The 21,875-nt window shown below is 37.0% G+C and overlaps 1 protein-coding gene across 6 annotated transcripts in view; it reads right to left on the reverse strand.

The window, feature by feature from the left end:
• Window positions 1-25: 25 nt before the first annotated feature.
• The window catches only part of AP1S2 (adaptor related protein complex 1 subunit sigma 2), a 30,547-nt gene continuing 8,697 nt past the window's right edge, over window positions 26-21,875 (reverse strand). The window contains exons 4-7 of one of the 6 annotated variants that reach the window (XR_004417034.1): window positions 20,961-21,098; window positions 13,466-13,559; window positions 2,820-2,828; window positions 1,895-1,977 (exon numbers count right to left, since the gene is read on the reverse strand). Coding sequence is in view for 5 of the 6 variants with exons in the window: in XM_033051921.1 (XP_032907812.1) it covers window positions 1,930-1,977; window positions 2,820-2,828; window positions 20,961-21,098 (195 nt within the window). In the remaining variant the exon portion in view is untranslated. The other 5 variants (XM_033051921.1, XM_033051923.2, XM_033051922.1 and 2 more) reach the window with 5 other exon arrangements.

Consider the following 21,875-nt stretch of genomic DNA (forward strand, 5'->3'; position numbering starts at 1 on the left):
CGCTAATTACATATAAACACAGCAATGGTGTAAAAATGGACATTTATTACAACTAAACCATGTGACAGACAGAGGTCAAACAGTTTGTCACAATCACAACGAAGCTTAATCCAGCCAAGCACATACAAGTGACAGTGTAAAACTTTAAAAACATATTTAATACATATAAAATTGCTTCTGCTTTGACTTAAATCCATTTTACCACTTCAATCTCGCACCCAGGGTCCTTTTGCTACCCCTCTACCCTCATCTCACTCTGCCTGCTGTGCACTAGGGAAATGCCCTGGGAAAGAAACAGTCACTGGTCATTTGGAATCTGTGTGTGAATCCTAGAACGGGCATCTGAAGACAAGTTCTAATGGCTTGAGTCCACAGGCAGCACCCTGGTACTGCCACAGGAGTGGCACACACAGCCCAGCCCTGGCTGGCCACTCTACTGCCTCAAGTATTGATGCTGGGGTCTGGATCAGGGGCCTTAGAAGTGACACCACCACACTTTTCCTTTGGCTGGGTACTACTGAACGCACTCTCCAGCTGGCTACAGAAGTGCTGCTGCCAGCAGCACTGCCTGAGCCAAGCTTTGTGAAAACATGGCACTACTCAGGAGAACAAGCCAAAACTGCTAGGGAAAGGTGTCTGGGTGGAGAGAGAGGGGACAACCCCCCTCCATGGGGACAGGCAACAGAACATGGCTACTCCCTGGTGTAGACTCCCACTGTCTCCTCAAAACCACACATAGATCACATTTCCACAAGTGAAACAGGCTCAGTTCATAATTACTGAGAGTCTGCTCCAAGTGTCAAAATATTACTAGACAGCAGTTTACATGATGTGTAGTGAACATACTATACAAATCTAATGTTTAAGAGCTCTCACTGCAAATTAGTTGGTTCAACTGTATATCACACAGGAGTACTGTAAAAGGATAAGTCACATGTTCAACGTGTTGATCAAGAAAAGCAGTTAAATTACTTTGACACTTTGTCCTAAAGATACCTATACACCCAATAAAGCATAACTATAAAACACCAATAATTACAAATTAATTGGTAGAATTTGAAAGAAAATAATAAAAGGTCCCTTCCGTAAACCTTCTTTCCCATCTTTGAAAGTATTCAGTTTTCACTATGCATCTCTCTATTCAGTTAGAAAGCTGACCTCCTTTCTTGTGTTCATGGTCAAAGCAAGCTAATATCAGACCTAAAAACAGTTTCCTTATTCAGTCTGGGTTGTTTTTCCTTTTCTCCTATATGCATTCCCTTTGGAGTATAGTAACTTGCACAGTTTTGCTCAAGGTAGCTACACTAAAATACATCTTCATATCTAGTGAGTTGATCAGTTTTCTTAAAAAAGCAGTTATCACCTTAACAGTTTTTTACCAGTTTGATATGCAGATCCTGGCAGGATTCTTTGGTATAATGACAAATTCAGTAGTAAACAGATATTTCCAATCTTTATGCAACAACTTAAATAAGCTGAATAATCACAAGTGGTGACTAAAATGTAGATGAACAAATTCTTTGGTTGCATAAACACAATTTCTACACCATAACATTTCATATTTGGAGTTGTCTGTGTAGTTTCTTTTCATTTAGGTAGGCTATGCTTATGTCATAATAATACATTTAGTTCCTGAAGTCAAGTTTGCTTATAAAAAACAGTACTTATTGAAGTCAAATGCAATTTTCCTATAAATGCAGTGAAGGGAAATACTGAGTCAATTTAATTCCCTTTCATTTATAAATTTTGAACTTAGGTTTCTTGTTCCCTTTTCAAAAAAAAGTATTTTTCTTGTAGGCCTGAATGAAGCAGCTTAGCAAAACAGTAATACTGACAAACAGCATCTTACACCATTAGCTAAACATTACAATGAAGGCAGTGAACATTTACAGTATGAAACACTGAGATGGCATCAGCTGAAGAGAAGATTTATGTCAATCCAATTTCTTCAAGTACACTACGTGGGGTCTCTGCTTCCTACGGAGGGAAAATTTGAGACAGTAGTAAATGAACACTTTGTACTGAGTGGCGCTGTACATGAGTTAGTATGGAAGATGTTGAATTTAAAAAGAAAGCTGGAAAGACATGAAAACATGGAAGCACTGCAGTTTGCAAACATGGGATTAGCTGCATTTTTCACAGAGCTGTTAATTAGATTGCCAAGGTTCACAGGAATAGCTAGTAGATTTTATTGCCCTTAAGAATAATAAAAATAAAACAACTCGGAGGTACCAGCAGGGAACAAATCACAACTAAGTAACAGATAAGAACTGGGGAGGGGTGGGGAAGGATCTTGCAATGGAGTCGGTGAATTTTGTGGTGAATTGTTTCAAGGGACTCAAAAAAATCTGTTCAGGAATAACAAACAAATGGGTGAATTAAACTACTGATGCAATTAAGATACAGTATCCCATAAGATCTTTATAAAAAAATTTTGGTTAGTTTTTTTATACAATGATCCCATGCTTAATTCATAAAACCAGGTCAAGGTACCTTGGTATGGCTGGTGTCACACTGATCCCTTTCAAAGAGGGAAGAGTTTTTAGGACAGGAATTTTATTATTCCACATCAGGCATAAAGTTTTAGGTTAATTCTAATCTTAGAAAGCTTTCTTTAGATTCAGAGAAAGTTAATACCAAATTCCAAAGAATTATCATCAGTTTTATATTCATTACTTCCGTAACATCTGAAAAGGTTTAAACTAGAAACATTAGGCTGAGCTTTTCCATAACTATTAACAATACCATCATAAATAAAAGGGGATACTGTGTCCATATTGAAACAAAAGCTTTAATATCAAGAGTATAAATAAACTTACTTTAGCATCCTAAAACAAGACATGTCATGCAGCAGAAAAAAAAAAGGCAGATAACAGTTAAGGCAGCCAACAAATTATTTTTCAACTGCTTTGCAAATATTTATTAGGAAAAAATAATGTCAGTAAAATACAAAATTAAACACCTCAAACCCTGCAAATAACACCAGAATATTGCCTCTATCAACCTTGACTTTACTATCATCATTCAGCTCATGTATAAGGTGATTCAGCAGTGAAGGAACAAGTTAAGGCAATTTTATTCAAAAATCAGAGCTTGGAACAGGCCATCTCTCAGCACTTTGAGATGGTTTCCAAAATCCAGAAATAAATAAAAAATTGCAATATAAAGGCAACTTAAATCTGAAAACAAGATACTTAGTGTATTAAAGATGTAGTGTTGGCCTGTTTTCTTCCCCTCACTGATGCAACATTTAAATATTCTTAGAACTGCAATGACCTTGGCAAAGCCAGATAGAATGGCAAAATTAAAGATTTACATGTGTATTTTAACAAATCCCAAAAAGGAGGCTGAAGAAATGGCTATGTAGCATTTTAAATAAAACTTTTTTATTATATTCCCAGATTACTCTGTTGCATTCATTTTAGAAGACACACACCTCCCCTATCCACCAAGGTAAAGCCTTTTACTCAAGAAATCCTATACTGTTAACTAACTATGGCACCAGAATTCAAAAGCATTTGACAAGAATACAACTTCTCAAGCATTGCAAGGTCTTCAAAATATTTGAAATAAATTCACTTTCTATTTTTAAATTGATTAGACAGCAGTGGGCACTTAAGAGTTACTCAGAATTGCAGCAAATATTTACAAAGTTACCTGAAATTAAAGTTTATAGCTATGAAGAAACAGAGCAGTGGTGCCACTGTTTTCAGTGTTGTTTTAGTACTGTTGTTTTCACTGCCAGTTCAAAGTCTGAAATTATTTTCAGCAGACATATATATACCTAAACACTAAATTTCTTCAAGTAAATCAAGGTCACTGGCTAACCATTAAAAGCAACCCTAGTTCAAGGACGTTAGCTACTTGCCCACAGATACGTCACCCACGGGACTCAGACATATTTTCATTTTTTTTTTAATCACTAAAGCAGCAACAGCAGTAACCTTGAGACAGATGTGCCTTATGTGCTCATCAGCAATATAATCTCAAGGAACACCTAGAGGCTAATGTCTTTTGCTAGAGGAATAACTTAATTATTACTTTTAAGAAACAAGTAGAATGAATTGTTTTGCTCACATTATTTGTTTTACTAAGTGTCAAACATTTTATCCAATTCTTATGTAAAACATTCTGCAGTGTTACATACTACCTGCAGCTCAGAATCACCCAAGGCAAACAAAACAAATTTGAAATATCAGAACACAGATGAGGAAAAAAGTCATTCACATGAGACAAAAGTGCATGCAATACTTTATTTCAAACATGCCAGAAAAGCTAATTTATTACCTAGTCATTTAGAAGCAAGCAGCTGTATACAGATAACAAGAAAAACAGCATCTCATTACAGCTCAATGCACAGCATTTTAAGCCAACAGGCATGAAATAATGCAGGCTAAAGCAGCATTACCCAGACATCCAAACACATTGTTAATGGCTTACAGAAAAAAGGCAAACTTGGAAATGGAAAACCACTCCTATGATCTTGTTTTCTAAGATTTCAGAATGCTGCAAATCCAATCCAATCCAAATCTTTTGTCTAATCCCCTAAATCTCCCATTTCTATGTCAGTTTAACATTTGGAAGGTAGTGCATTACCACATATAGTACATGGAACTAGCTTGTTCGTGGTTTGTTTTAGTAACTGCCTCCTTGATAATTCATGGAAACAAGGTTCAGAATCAGCACCGGTTTTAGGTTACAAACAGGATGCATTACATGCCCTCTCACTCTGTCCACTTTTCAACTGAAAGCACTTTTTCACCCTCGTGGCAGTTCTTCAATACACAAGGCAGCCTGCATTTAGAACTGGAAATGCCAGTTTAAGAAGGCATATTGCAAGCATACTGTTAATGGACTTGTATCTTTCCAACCCTAACCATTAATGGCTGGACTCAATAAGCTTAGAGGTCTTTTCCAACCTTAATGATTCTGTGATTCCATTATTCATTTGTAAAGCAATGATATTGCTCTCAGTGGCAGAAACTGTTAAATTACTCACAAGAGCATTCTGCACATTTAAATACAAGTGTTTTAATTTCAGATTTACCCATCATTCTCTTTGACCTAATCAATTCTGCATCCCTCTTTTTTTGTAAGGTCAGTCACACCATTGTGCCAGTCTTCAGAAAGGGGTAGTGTTATTTGCACCTTGAATTAAGATGCATGGTCTACACAGAATTTCATTCAGCATCATTTAATACTTGTGCATACACACATTTCACATGATACTTCTCCTTCACTACTTTCTCTGTAAGTCTTAACTTCAGCTACAGACTTTAAGCATATGTTTAAATACCACAACCTATTTAAAAGATAAACGTGGTTTGAGTAATGTTACAGAATAGGTGTTGCAGTATATAGATGTTTAGCTCAGAAAATGCTACAGAACTTTTAAGCATAAGACTTCAAGGTTATACACATTAAAAAAGTTAAACCATATGCCAACAAGCACAAGTTTTGTTGAAACAAGACATGTGAAGAGACAACACTGTAAAACAGAGGGGGAAGAGGAAAGTACAACAGCAGAGAATGGTTGTGGCATTCTATTAGATTCAGGATGACTGGATTCAGCAAGCTGATGGTAATGTTCTGTCATGAGTAAGTCACAGGTCTATCTCCTCTGAAATTCTGCATGCATGATGAATGAAGCCATTTAGTACACTGGTACATTAAAGTATTCATGGCGTGGCTACAAAAGAAATGTACAGATTCTTATACATAATAGAAAGGTGGACAGATATGCAAGAAAACAAATATTATCTTGCTATTGTATCTCTGACATTAAAAGGACATTTGATACAGAAATACAATATTGTATTTTTGACTACTCTAGATTTCCAGGGGGTGAAGGTAGTGGGGAGAATCATCATTTTACCCCTCCATACTTGCATGCTGTGTCCAACAACAGACATAAGTTCACATCACAAATACTTCATTACACAAGCTCAGAGTTGCAGCTTAGCCAAAAGAAGTTTGAGGCTCCAGAGATGGAACACTATTACCTGTCTCTGCATCAGGCATCGATGGTTGGCTTCTATCAGAGACAGGCACTGAGCTAAGTGGCATCTGACATCACCCATCAACATCTGCTCTAATAAAATACATATTTAGAGGTACCAGGCCTCCAGAACACGGCTGTGAGCACACTGTACCAGGGTAGTACAGTGCTGGCATTACTGGTGACAAAAATTACATCTTGTAGAAAGAAGGTCTGTTTAGAAAAATGAGGCCTCTGACACACTTCTCAAAGCAGGCAAAGTTTTCTTTGCTTTTGGATTATGCTGCTGAACTCAATACATTCTTGTATGATTGGCATGAACGTTAGTATTCAATTTGCTGGAAAATGAGCTAGAAAGAAAGCAATACTCAATTTTAATAACAGAGTAACAGCAATTTAGGAGCATCAGCCCCACATATGCCGATTAAACTTTTTCTGGGGTGAAAACACACAAAACTCAACTCTCTGCATGTCAGATCACTTTGATCCTGTACCAGTTACAATCTTCAATCTATTTTAGTATCCCACTTGCCAGAATGACAGAAGTTTTACAACAGAACTGAGAGTTCTCATGGACTTCTAAAATTGTCTCCTCTGTGCCATCTCATTTATTCACATGTCCAAGTTTGCATGTTTTTAAATTTTATTCTCATATTACGAAAAAAGCACAACAAAAATATTCTAGAAGCTGTACAGTTTTAATATTGTTTTGCAGTATCAATAATTTGAAGATCATGTCAGAGTAGTTTGAATTATTCTGACCAGCTAATTACAAATCCAGTAGTTCACAAAATAGTAGCACCTACATAACTCTGTGACAGTTATAAATCAATTACATGGTGCATGTTACAATTTTTAGATTCAAAATAATCTGGTATATAATAAAAGAAATGCAAATGTGAATTTCAACACTTAACACCTCTCACATGGCATAAGTAAAAAGGTTACAGTCTACATTAAAAACAAAATGCTGTGGCATATTCCTAACTGGAAAAGGCATTGTGTGATAGCAGCGTATGTTATTAGGGAGTAGAAGTTTTGTCTAAAGAAGAAAGTACTAACTTTAGAATTCCTGGAGCCTCCACAGACAAATATTCTCAGAAAGGTCCCTAGGGAAAACTTCTGCTTTACTTACACTGGCTGTTCAAGAAGACAACTGAAGAACAGGTAGACCGTAATAATCCAAAATGCCCAATTTTTATCTGGGAAATACATGCATTCACATGATTCCCCTCTTCCTTCAAAAAAACTCATGTTCCAGTGTTCACCATTGAAAATATGAAGTCATCAAAGTTCACTGAAATGCCTGTCAAATCTCCTAACAGCTTTCTCCTTAATTTTACATTACCTCTCTGAACAGAAAGAAGAATGAGAGTAGCTCATTTTCTGGCAGTCTTATGAAGCTTATTGCAACTCACTGTTGCTGTATTCAAGGATTATGTGTGTATACATTCTTAAGCACTCTCTTTAGCCTGGAAATACTGACCATGTCCCCTTTTACATAACTGTAAACATTAACAAATAAGGACATGGAAGTGCTCATGTTAGGCATTTTCCCAGCTTGCACAGTCCCTTGGGGTATTCCCCATCCTGTTTGTATTTTCAATGGTTTATATCTTGAGGAATTCACCGTGTTTGATGTTAAAATCATGGTACACAAAATAAGATGATTGACTGGCATACTGGTGTGGGATTGGTGCCTCATCTTCACAGACATTTACAGTTTACTGATTGATTGTCAGGTAACAAGAGGAAGAAAGTGGTTGTTTCACTCCTGGTGGCTTTTCAGTTTACAGAACATGTAACCACCACCTGCAACTAGACTAGCAATGAACTGACCTTACAGAGGTGAAACTAAAGGATTAAATGGAAGACAACAGTAATGGAGATACAAAGTATAACACAGCAACATTGAGAAGGAAAACTGGTGTTCAAGTGAGGCCTCTGTACTCCACCAAGGACATCCAGGACCATCCCACACAGAGGGCCTGGCACTGTGAGCTGCCCAACAGACAACTCTAAGGAAAATGAAGTTTTGACAAATTGTTTGCTGTAACAACCACAGCATCTCAAGTCAAGTTTGAACTGTGACTGACTTTTTTTTTTTGTTTCCCCCCCCCCCTACACTGTCTCCAGAGCTGCTGACCTGTTGGTCTGAACACCAGAAAGGACAATATGGGGAAGGGACAGCTGTCCAATTCCACGATCAATATCTACACTACCTTGCTTTTGGTGGGAATGTGCAGACCTCAAGAACATATTTCACAGGATCAGATATTGTCTAAGATAACAATCTAGATCTAATGAATTTATAAATTAGTTGATCTAGAAGCTAGGGAAGAAGCAATGGTATCCTTACAGCACAATGTAAGGGCAAACCACCATGAAATACCACCTCTGAAAAATCATCACTCAAAACTTTGGTTGTAAACTGTTTATCTGACTTTAACACACAGGTCTTGGATCCTAGTACTGCCAGAAAAGTAATAGCTCTACAACACAAGTTGCACATTGTGGAATTGCAATATTTTAAAATTACTAGAATTAAACTTTTTCAAAATGACATCTGTGTTTACAACTCATTTTAAAAAGCTAATAATACTTTCTGAAATTGTCAGCCTGAGTCACTGGAGATTTTTTAAATTAGAAAAATGGTAGAGTTGATCTAAGTAAACAGAACTATTTAGCCATTCCAACCCAACTAACATTTTCTCAGCCAACTCTGTCATGACCCAAACTAATTAAAAATCGTAACTAAAAATAAAATTAGAAGGGACTTAATTTAATCCAATCCCCCAAGCAGCACATCTATAACTTTCCTGAGAGATATTTCATCTATTAAAGGCATCCAGTGATACCTTTTTATTGTGCTCCAGGCAATCTACTTAAATGCTACATTATCACCTCCACTGGAAAATTTGCCTAACATCTACCTTGAATTATTTTCTTGCTGCAATTTAAGGTATTTTATGTCTGTAATAGACAAGAAAACTGTTATTTCCTCAGGCAAGAGAGAGAAAAAATTGTTTATGTCTATGCCAAACTGTCTCACATTCAGCATGTTGCAGGGCTGCCATTTTACTGATGACATCTCATGGCAGTGACATGGACTTCATCAATGCTTGGCACAACTTTTTTCAGGGAAAATCTGCTTAGGTTATTATTTTAACTTCTTTCCCATCAAAACCAGCACAAAGCCTGTGAAGGCAAGCCATGTTAAACTGCACACAAAGTTACAACCACCACCTTCCGATAAAACTTGGCTTTTTTCCTCACTCAGCATCTAACAAAACCCTGGCTTGAAAAAGACAAGATGTGGGTTCATGGAGTGTATGAAGTTTGGGAAGAATTCTTCAGGAGCAGGCTGTGGGGAAATCAAGAGCAGAGGATGAGGGTTTCTGTTTAGAAACATGAAGTTTTTGCAGTAGGAAGAGATTCACATTTAAAAAGCACTTCCTTAGGAATGATTCAAAAGCAATTACTTTTACACTCTACTTTTGAACTGCTATTAGGAAATGGTTCTAATGAACAGCCGATTTAGGAAATTGCTGCTGTTCACTTGCCTTTTCAAGGATTTCAAAACAGGAGAGTAACTGTTTCCCAATCTTTGGTTAGCTAACTGTACAGAAATTTCTATTAGATAGATGAGTTTGGGCTGGAAGGGATCAGATCGTTTACTTCCAACCCTTGTGCCATGGGCAGAGACACCCTCCAAAAGGCCAGGTTGCTCAGGGCCCTTCAAGCCTGGTGTTGATATTTCCCACCAGGGCATTTTTATTATGAAATTCTATTTGTACTTTCAAAGAAGAGAGAAATGTTTTCTCAGAGAAAAACTAGAAACACTTATAAGGTCTTGAACATCTTCAAAGAAAAGTATTAATTATAATGGTCTTACAAAAAAAAAGCCAAAAAAACATAAGCACACAAATAAAAAGAATGCACCATCAATGCCAGTTCCTAGTCAAAACCTTGTCTGCAGCTTTCTGTACAGAGGAAACAAAAAACTTCAAGATCGATGCAAACCAGTCAACAAAATTCTCAACTAGAGTATGAAACAGCAAGCTCTCCTGCAAACGTTATTCAGCAAAACATCCAAGCATATGCACGGACTTCTGCTCTAAAACATCGCCTGAACAGACCAGAGCAGAAGGGCACGACAGCAGCGGCTGCCTGCCTCTCTCCCAAAAGCAGTACAAAGATCAGCAGAAGCTTTGTGTACTATAACCCGAGAATAGTAGGTGCTTCCTGCCTCTTAGCTGCTGCTCTGATCTGCCAGCTCAGAGGTGATAATCGCTCTGGGAGGCTCTGCTTCACATGTGCCAATCAGTTGCTATGCAGCGAGCCAGGAACAATCCAGAGCCCAGCCTTTAGCAGCAAGGATAGTTCTAAGAATCCATCAGGATTGTCACCACAAACACACAAATGCTTTTAAGTGCATAATATAGCTGAATATTTTATATTGTAAAGTTAGAACCAAAATCATTAAAAATCAGTGAGCTCTCCATCTGATAATCCGACAGTGTTTGTATGTTTGGCAGACTGCCCAACTATGCAGGTAAGGATTCAATAATGTTTTCTTCCAGCACTGCAGATACAGGTTTGCATCGCTTATTCTCCTTTGCTTAAGGAAGCATTTCTTAAACTGCAGGGCTGTTATCTTTGAAGGGCTGACCAGAATATACTGCTGCAACAAGCCAAGTCACAACCAATACTGTTCAGCTTCCATGGCAATGGCATTTAAGCATTCCCCTTCTTCCCTGGTCCTGCAGCACTTTGCATTCTCACCACTGTTTGGACAAATGTTTGTAAGTACAAGTTGTATACACAGAAAAGCTGCTGACTATATGTTTTTAAAAATGAGCAATTTGCATTGGATCCGTTTAAATGGATCTGAAATCCAGTTCTAGAACGGTTGTATAGTTTTTCTGGCATAAAGGAAAGACAGAGAAAAAGGACAGCTGAAAACCCCAAAAGTCAATACTGCTGCTGAAACTCTTTGCTGCACTCCCATGACTCAGGCCAACAGCAGGGGAGCAGCATATGACAAGTAAATTAGACCCTACCTATGCAAGCTGACTTGGGGGTTCACAGCAGACAGTGAGTCAGGACAAGATGTGTGGAACACTGGCTTTTTAAAGCACTTAGAGACTGTGATTTTGTTAAAAATAGGACGTAGCTTAAGATGTACTATCAACTTCAGTGAAAGTCCTGGCTTGCCAAAAAGCAGCTGCTTTTTACTTCCCTTTCCAACACCACTGCTTTCTTCCTCCTGGCACTTCCCTCCTGCTCCCTCTGCCGAAGTTCAAGTTTTGGCTAACAAGCTAGGAGCCCCAGAACCACAGGGCAGATGGATCAACACAAAGGTGGCAGTAGGAATGGATCTGGCTTTTTCAAAAAGGTCTGTCAGCATGGGTTTGGGTGATGAGCAAACTGCATCCTCACATCCTCACCATGACTTTTATCACTGTAAAATGCTCTCAGTAGAAAGCAGAATTTCCACACAGAACAATGTGAATGTATATCAAGATTTCACCCAGCTTTTCAATATTATGCAAGGCTTACCATAAATTTCACCACATTCTCTATGGAACCGACTACTTGTGAATATGTGGTTTATTACAGTTGCCACATGGAACACGCAGTACTCAACACTCACCCTCATTTACAAGAAAATCTCGCTAAAACAGTCAACAATAAAACCAAGTTCTATTTATTCTGGGCTTGGTTATGCCTCAAAGAGGAACAAGGATTAACGTAATTTAAAGTTGTATAACCAATTAGTTGAACATCGGGTTAATCCAAACACCAGAGCCATGAATCAAACTCCTCCCCTTGCCCGAAGGCAACCTCCTTGACCTCAGGAGATCTTTCTTTAACCCAGATGATCTTCATTCCCATTTACAAGCTGCAGCTCCTTACTGCAGAAGAACTATTTCCCATCTCTTATTATGTGCAACCATCTGTCTCTGTCCAGTCAGCCCAGCAGATGCCATTTCTATTTCTCCATATTCTGAGGAACCATGACAGCCTTGTAAATTAGGGTCTGAATGCAGCAACTATTCCTTCACTCCTTCCAGGGAACAGTACAGGCCAAGTAGCATTCCCTGGGCATCAAACAATGCCACTGTGTTTAACTTAATGGGGACAAAGCACATTTCTTCAGCTAAAACTATGCTCATACACAGAATTCACCCAGGGACATAATGTAATGAAGTAAATTGGAATCACACAGAATTATCTAAGCCTGAGCTTGTATGTGCCAGAATTGGTCTCTGTAGCCATCTGAGACAAAACAAAAAAAAAAAAAAAGATTAGTACTTCTAAGCTGTCTTCATAGCATAGGTGCCAGTTTCAATTTTAACTTCACCATGAGAATCACACTCTTTGTACATGAACTTGTTATCATGAAGAGCATTGAAAAAGCAATAAAATTGGGGGGAAAATATGGAAAGTATCAAGCTTGAGCTCTTGGGTTTTTCTTACAGCTGTTTTAGAGTATGTCCAAGCTCATAAAGAAATTGTTTTCAACAAATGACTTGTTGGCTGCCCTCATTCTTCAGGTCTATTATGCGAGTAGATTATTGGTTGCTCCCCTCTTCCCGACACAGATCAATGGCTCCATCATATACTAGGAAACTCTTAAATGGTAAAAATACCCATACACCAACTGTGAATTTGGTTTTGAACATGTTATAAATACTTTAGTCTACTATAATTATTTTCTTTTATCTGGAAACTAAATCCTGATATTTATAAAGCTGCATATGAAATTACATCTATTACCACAGTTCCATATTACAAAAGCCAATTTGTTTACTGAACTACTTATTTATCATTATATCAAGTAAGTAGCAGACTAATGAGGTTTTCTCCAGCAAATCATTTTCATGTGTGTTTTAAACTTGCTTTATGCAAATTAAAATCTTACCTTTATTAGTAGGACTGCCACAACGTATTCCACTTATGCTTTGGACAAAAATATGTTGCAATGCACTATATATGCAAATAAGCTTTGTTCTGTCATGCAGCATCCGGCATTTTGATACACAGTCAATTGCAGCAGCACCCAGTCTTTTTAGGGCCCATTTCCTTTGCATAGCAGATGTAAACAGCTCATTTTCCAATAAATACATGTTTATATGGGCTGATTGTAAGTAAACAAAGCCAAACATCTGTTTAGTTATTAGCTTTGGTATCCATTTCTCTAACTTGCATTATCCCACTTAATTATCAACACCAAAGAAAGCCAGTAGAAGTCAGATTTCAAGTTGATGCGGTTAGTACATAAAAGGAAAATAAAAGGAAACACTCAAAGCACTCTTCAAAGACCATCATGCAAGTGTTGCAGAAAGTTAAGCCCATCACCCATTTTCTGTTTACCCTTGCAAGGACTTAATTACACGTGCAGCACTCTTTGCATAGCACCCATTTAATCCATGCCACCAAAATGGTAAACTTGGTAGTTACCAATCATTTAGATGGGGTCAAAAGGGCTAATGCCTTAGATTGCTCTTAATCATAAGATATCCTCAGACAAACCTCCCCAGTCTTCATTCTGGCTCTACAAACAAAATCAAGCAGCAGTGAAAATATAATATCAACTACTAAATTAAAAAGAAAAGCAAATAAAAACCCAACATCCACCCAATCATGTACAGCTTATTTACATTTAAAACAAGACTTCAAAATATTCTAAATTATATACAAAAATAAATTCAGTTATTTCACTTAAATCTGTTTCAACTATAGTTATTCTTTAGGTTAATACAATTTTAATAGGTTTTCCTAAAAGTTCACTGTTAAGAAAGCAAATAGAAATACATCAGAAGAAAACATCTGTTCAAAGACTTCAAGCAGATGCATTAAAAAAACCTCTAAAGTTTACTTTTCATTTCTTAACCAGGTAAAAGATATTGGAACCTTAAAAGAGTAAGTTGTGGAGAGCTCTTTAGAAAACTTCAGTTGTGCATGAAGGAATGTTAATTCAAAGTTTTTATTTTTTTTCAAGAAACTTAAAAGCAGTTGTTCATTATTAGAACAGATTGAGAGCACAACAGAATAGGATGATACCAAATTTACATATATTTCATTCAGTGATTAACTGTCACACAGCATTATTGCCAACATTAATATTAAAGTAAGACTTGCTTCATGAAGAAAAATAAGTTTCATTCAACCTATCATCCTTGAAGTAATTTAAACAATTTAATTGAAAATTCATATTTATGAAGTCACCATTGTTACTTGCTGAGTAGTCACTTTGATGTTGTATTGCTTAGTGCAAAAAATTCAACATTTTCACTTTAATCAAGCCATCTCTTAATCAAACTTAGAATTCTCAAAGAATTGTGAACAACAGGTCTTCTCAGACCTTTTTTTTTGCTTTTTAATATCAAATATTTAGCCTTTACAAAATTTAATATACACACTTTTATTGTATCTTGATATCATCAGAATTAACACCATTGCTAGAAAGCTGGACAACAAAAAATACAGTTTCTCCCTTAAAAATAAATAAATAAAACCCTAAGACACATATCAGCAATGTGCCCCAACAACACACAGAGAACACCACAAAGAAATGAGAATCTAAAACAAAACACAACAGGATGCCTCCTGGGGACATTTGTATTCTTTTCACCTAATATTCTCTGGCACTCTAAGACCATCTCACAGGTAGTGAAAATTCAAGGAAAGGGTCGTAGCACTGCAACATGACACATCATCTCAGACAGCAGAGTAAAAATGGAATTTTCTCCTCATAATCTCAAGATCCAAATATTAACACTGCTCTTTTCAACATTCTGCCACATCCAATGAACTAGCTCTATTAAAATCCAGATTAATGTGAGTGTTCAGAAAGAGCACCTGATTTTGAAGATAAGATACTCCTTACTCTCAAGCAGCCTTCTGCAATTGTTTATTGAATTTACTATGTTAATCAACAAGCAGCACATGACTAAACTCCTGAAAACAGCTGTGGCACATTCAGCAGTGCTAAAATTTTCACTGCATCACCCTGACATGGTGCTTCTATTGCTGAGGACAGGAGAATGTCTCTGGAAAACAATCTATCAGTTCAATGTTCAGAATAAATACACCCTTATTAGAATTAAAATCTACAAAGAGCTCAGGGTATTGTTAAAATACCCTCAACAGTTCAAAAAGAATTGCTTAACTCAATAAATTATAAAGTTCACAAGCTGCAAACTGATCAGTATTGGAATTCACAGTATCAGAGAGGGTACTGAATAGTTATGAGAACGTAAGGACTGCTTATGCTAATTTGTCTTACTTTTACTTGAAACTTTCTGATGTTTCAATTTGCAAAGCTTGATGAATGCATATTTAACACTTTTATGAAAGACTCCTCCGTCAACTTGTTGAGTCTTAAGACCTTCTAATTTTGATTTCTTTGATGTAATAGAATTAGTCACATTTTACATGCATACGCACTCAAAGAAACAACAACAACAAAAAAATCAGACTGAGCATGGGAAGAGGTCTAAGCATGATATGCTAACTTCCTGGATACTCAATGCCACTTTTTCAAGAAGATACTTAAATCTGGAAGTGATAACCTCCTCTTCCCCCATTACTACTTGGGAAAAAGAGATGCAGGTTCTACTATTCACTCTGTGGAATACTTCCTATTGCTTTAAATACGAGAGTATGATTTGGTAAGTATTTCCAGGAAAGCCTACTCTGCAGCACAAGAAGGACTGTTTTAAATTATCTATTAAAATACAGAAACACTAAGGTTTACAGAGCTGTCTGCTACAATTAAATTCACATTATTTAGAGGTTCATTTCTAAGAGCTGCATGCAGCACTCCAGCTGGGGACTCACAGAGCAGGGTAGAAGGGCAGAATTCCCTCCCATGACCTGCTGGGACACTCTTACTGATGTAGCCGTGGCAGAGTTGGCTTTCTGGGCTGCAAACACGCACTGCCAGGTCATGTACAGCCCCTCATCCACCAGCATGCCCAAGTCCTTCACAGCTGCTCTTTACCTGTTCACCCTCCAGCCTGTACAGATACCAGGGATTGCCTTGAGCAGGTGCAGCATCTTGTACTTGATCTTGTGGAATTTTGTGAGACTCCTATGGGCCCACTTCTCCAGCTATGTCTGGGTCCCTCTGGATGGCACTCCATCCCTCAGATGTGTCAACTGCACCATTCAGCTTGGTGTCACCTTCAAATTTACTGAGGGTGCACTCAATCCCTCTATGCCATTAACCAAGACACTAAACAGCACTGGTCCCATTACTGACCCCTGAGGAACACCACTGAAAGCTTCCATCTTCCCAGTCACCTGGGACTACATGACTGCCATGACTTTTTGAGTATGATGGAGAGTGGCAAACCCTCTAACAGCACTATAACCCTTTTCTTCTAGAAACACCTCTCCAGAGACCGAGTTCTGAAACCCATTTTACAAAAGCATCAGCTACCAAAACACTACAAACTTGTTCTTCTGTGTCTAAATCCATAAAAATCATAGCTATTTCCTAATCCCTAAATAATGAGCTATCTATCATTTCTCATTCACAGTAATTCTCATAGGTCTCTATATATATATCTTTTAAAATGTAATTGCAGATTATTATCTGTGCCTTAAATCAAGCAGATACACGTCTTAAAATTGCAGTGACCAAGAGACCAACAAAGCTGACTACCTGATACTGAGATGGAAGTTACAGATGAAGAGCAGATAGCATTCAGGGCAGTTGGATCTTCGTGATAATAAAGTTTCCATTATTCCTTCTTGTTTCATATTCAGGGGAACACAGGTACAGCCAAGGCAAATAATGCCACTGCCAACTTAGGAAGGCAGTCTATTTCAATAGTCCATATTTAAGAAAGAACATTAAGTGAAGACTGAACTAATTGCATTCATTGTGGTTTCTCAGGCAAACAGTAATAAACAAGTGCTTACAAAGGCTGTTTCCTAAACCAGACAAAATCACTTATACTCCTACCCACTGGAGGCTTAATTTTCTTTTGCCAGTGCTAATGACAAAATGAAGGAGTTTTGGCATATCTCAAGAACAACCTAATACCTGCTATTATGCATGCCTTCAAACCTATGGTTTCCAATAAGCACATTTCATCTCCAAGAAGAAAATTCTCATGGCATATGCAGGAAATTCACCAGAGTTTCATTTCCAAAGATGCTCATTCTAAAACCAAAAGCTTAAATCCATGCAGCAACCCTAAGCATCTAAGGCAAGTCAGTCAACATGAACACTGTCAGCACCCTTCTGAATAAAGGATGAGGCAAGGGTTTGAAACAGCAAAGAAAATAAGGTTAATTGATAGCTTATCTCTTATTCTTCATGTGGGAGGACTAGTAAATACTGCCTGAGGCCAAACTGCAAGAGCCCAAGAAAAAAAACCACATTCACATAGCTTTTAGGTTTTTGATCGTTACTCAAGTAGTGACACAAACAAGGAAGTGCTATTTATGGACAGACTCACTGGCCTTTTTATTTAGATAGCTCTTAAAATATATATTTAAGTATTTAGATGTTCTGCAATCAAATACTAAAAAACCACACAAAAATCCTACAAAAGAATAGTGGTGGACAAAATGGGGATTATTTCCAAAATACTTTTCTAGAATTTACATAGGATAATCAACAAAAACCATTTTCATTCATAGCCAATGTTTAGGAATTTTTTCCTTCTTCAGATGAAGATGAAAGTCTGTACAGAATTGCTTTCAAATGACTGCTCGGTTTAAATATTAGAATTATTAACTCCTTGATTTTATCAATTTGCACAGTTAATGACCACAAACATCCAAGCACCATGCTGAATTACTCAAGCCAGTAAATAAAACCAGAGCAATTAGACTTTTGAGAGAATCAAATCTTCTTTTGTATAGAACATCTATCATCTGAGTTTCATGCCTTAAAAAAACTCTAGTGTCACAACTTAAGAAGGCTTATCTTTTAGCTTTCCACATGTCACATGTATATATTTTAATTCAGCAACAACACACTCCATCTACCCATTTCTTTGAGTATAACTAAGTTGTTCACACAAGCAAAAACCACCTTTTCAGCAGTGCATGCCTTTGTAATCACTAGTTAAGTATTAAAATCTCTCTAGCAAACAAGATACAAAATGATCAGCAACATTTAACAGCATTCTTTTGAACAGAAGCATTTCTACAATAGAGTGTCAAGGAAGAATGCAAGCACTGGAGTTAATGACCTTTTACTATCCTTCATCAGGGTACCACTGCCAGTATTGATGACTGACTGTTGATAAGTTATCAGGTGGTAATAAATATGGGGGAGGGGGTAGGGAATGAATACTTGAACTAAGTACACTCCTGAAGAACTAACAAGAATGTGAAGGTGAGAGGGATTTAACAAGTTAGTGTTTCAATCACATAAACTGCAGCAGTTAGTAAAGGGACCTCACAGCAGCAAAGACTTTTAGACAAACTCTCAGACACAGAAGTACATCCTGGAAAACTTCCACAGCAAATACAAGTAGGTAAGGCTATTAAGAACTAATTCACTACTCAGCAAATTGTGCCTTAGCATATTTCCTCTTAACATTACACAAGTAGTCACTTAATGTACCTGTAATGATTTTCTTTTGTATAAGCACTCCATACAGCTCTTCATCTTTAAGGTACTTCATACATCAATGCATGTAGCATTATTAAATAATGTTGTGTATGCAATTAATATTGTGTATTCAACTCTATATCTGTATGTGTATATATATATGTGTGTGTATGTATATATGTACATATATATTTGGCTATATGAATATTCAGGGCCAAATAAAAATTACTTTGTCGCACATAACTAAAATGTGTCATGGTCAAAAACAAACACATGTCAACCCTGCTAGAAATATGTTTTGCATTTGGAATCACACCGTGTTTCAGTCTCGTAGTTCTGAACTATTCTGGGAAGCAGATATTAACTCAAAGTACCAAAAATTCTCCTTATGTGAGAAACTGTTATTTTAACAACTCTCTTCATCAAACGCAGCATTTACACAGCAGCAGTTGATACAAAACCAAACTTCTACAGAAAAGAGTCCGAATTTATTGGAAACTCAGTTTAAACATGAACCCAGACTTTTACAGGGTATAAAACTAAAATGCAGATACAGGGAGTAGTTTTATACTTGATCAACAGTCAATACAACTAAGAAAAATAACCACAGAAGCCCAACATAGGACTTGAGAGGTGCTGTGATAAACTGCTACATTACAAGTTAATCAGAATTATTTAATAAACACTGACACTTGAAAATCTCCTAAAGATGGGGAAAGGAAGGGTGATCAGAGTAAAGCCACCAGGGCTAGAGAAAAGTCTCACATTTCAAAAGTGAGTTTTCCCTTTGTGTAAGGTTTTAAAGTTATATTAATATATGAAATTATATTCTCTCTAAAAAGAGAATGTTCATTGCCTGGAAAGAAAGAAATAGAATACATTTTTTTCTTTAAAACTGCCCTGCAAAAATAGTGAAAATAAAGATCAAAAACAGTAACAATGAGAAAGAATAGTTATTCTACTTTATGCACAATTAACTGCATTTGCAGGCGACAAACTGAAATATATAACTAATCTGTTGTATCTGTTTTCATATAAAGAGCAAAAGATTTTAAGAATATAAACAGATTAATTTTCTCCCCTCTTTGTAAGCTGCAACAGAACTTCTGGTTAAGATAATGCCTACAAAGAGTAAAGAAGGACTTAAATTGAATAAGAACATAAATAGTACATAAGTGCACATATTTCCTTTCTAGAAAAATAGGGTAGCAGATCTGTGTGTAATGGCTGACCTTGCTCATAACAAGAGCTTTAAATGTGCAGTGGACCTGCCTATACTCTGAAGGGATTATAAACACAGCTACCAGGGCAAAGAGCACCATGTGTTTTCCCCATCCTACTAATATTATGTCCAACAAAAGGCTATCAAGTGGAACACAGAAGGCTTGTAGAAGAATTAAGCAATTAATTAATAGGAGAAAATAACAAACTGAAGGCTTGCATAGGGGGAAAATAGAGCAGATTGGATCTATATAGAATCTAGGCAGTAAACCTCAGCCCACTCTAAAATATAAGGGTGAACCATCCCTGTTAAACCATATGTTCCACTGACTTGCAGACAAGATTGATGATTCCCCCAGCACACCAGAATTTTTGGTTCCCATTTAGTCATTCAAAGACCTTAATGGTGTACATTTCAGTCAGAAGGAAAACCAAATGAAATCAAATAAATTCAAAGTAACCAGTATAGTATGGAAAAATATGGAGAAATTATATTAAGTTGTACTAAACCATTGAACCCCTCCATATGAAATTTAAAAAAAAATGGTAGACATGCAACCCGCTGTTCTTCAACAATAACAGCAAATAACAAAAGCATTCAAAGTGAAAAAACAATGTTCTTATACTTTATTCTGTATGTTTCTACAGCACTACTATTACTGCTTTGTCAGCTCAGAAATGCTCCACAATAAGCAGCCTACAGCAGAAAAGCAGGTCTAAGAACTAATTAGAACTATACCTGAATGAGTCTCAAAGAGAATCTAGCTTCTGGATTTCAGCAATGAAACAGTAAAGAAGTGAACATGCATCAGGTATGACAAGAAAACTAATGGTCAATAAATAAAAAGAAGGAATGGAAGACACATGAACAACACTAAGTTAAATTACCATAACCTACAATTGTCTAGGTATAAACACAAAACAGCCACTTGCATTTACTAGCAGAACACCAAGTCACAGTAGGTTACAACGTACACGTGCCAAACCAAACAAAAAGAGAAGCTAACATCATCCTAGTGCACACTTAGGACAACTAGCTAAAACTACATGCTAAGCATGCTAAAAAATACCTTCTAGAAGCTTAGAGTAACAGGAGGCTTTTGAGTCACAGCCTACCATGCTGACACTTTAGCCAGAGAAGTTGGATTTGCTTACCTCCTGTAAAAGATCTGCTTGTTCAATGGCTTTAAGAACATTTTTCTTGGATGTCTCCTGAACTTCCCCTCCTAAAAGGAACTCATCCAGAATGAAATAGGCTTTTTCAAAATTGAAGATGATATCAAGTTCACAGACCTAAAAAGAACATCAAGCATTATTGCAAAGTGGGAGGATACTTTCACTTGAGTATATCCTCTCACAAAACTTAACTTGTTCACAGTTTCACCAAACTTTACCAAATCAAGATGTTAGCCTAAGGCTGTAAGGACTGGGGCAACAATAAAAATGACACCTTGGAGGAAAAAAAACCCCACCATCATATTTTTTGCTTGACTTATAAACAGCTACAGCAATCTCTGAAAAAAGCTTTCACTGTTAAAAAAGCTTCAATTCACAGCAGTCTCTAAGACACAGCTCTTCAAGACACAAGAGAATATTCTCTATAAAAGTTCTCTTGTTGCTTGCAGTATGTAAAGGCAGCTCACGCAATCTTGCGGAAAGATATGAAAACAAACAATCTCAAATTTCTTGTTGAGTCTGCGCATTTCATAGTCAGAAGGACTATAAAGGAAGGCAGAATTGAGCACCAGTTTTTCTAGGAGTGTTCATATACATTATTACAGCTGTTTGTGTTTGCAGTCTGGGTAAGCAGATGTCTCCCTCGTCTTCCCTTCCACTCCTGCCACTTCACAACCGTCTCCTTTGGAAGCAGATGCAAGAAGTGCTCACATTAGAGCAGTGCCAGGGAGAAGAAAAGCTTCCTGCTAAAAGTAAGATTTTTATCTGACCCAAACTGAAATTACTATGAAATGAAATAAATACAGGCAATTAACACCAGATTAATAACAGTTCTTCTCAAAATCAATAATTTAACTTCGTATTTTAATAAAGGCAACCATCGGTTTAGTTTGG

Source organism: Catharus ustulatus, chromosome 2 (genome assembly GCF_009819885.2).
Source record: "Catharus ustulatus isolate bCatUst1 chromosome 2, bCatUst1.pri.v2, whole genome shotgun sequence".
In the NCBI taxonomy this organism is placed as follows: domain Eukaryota; kingdom Metazoa; phylum Chordata; class Aves; order Passeriformes; family Turdidae; genus Catharus; species Catharus ustulatus.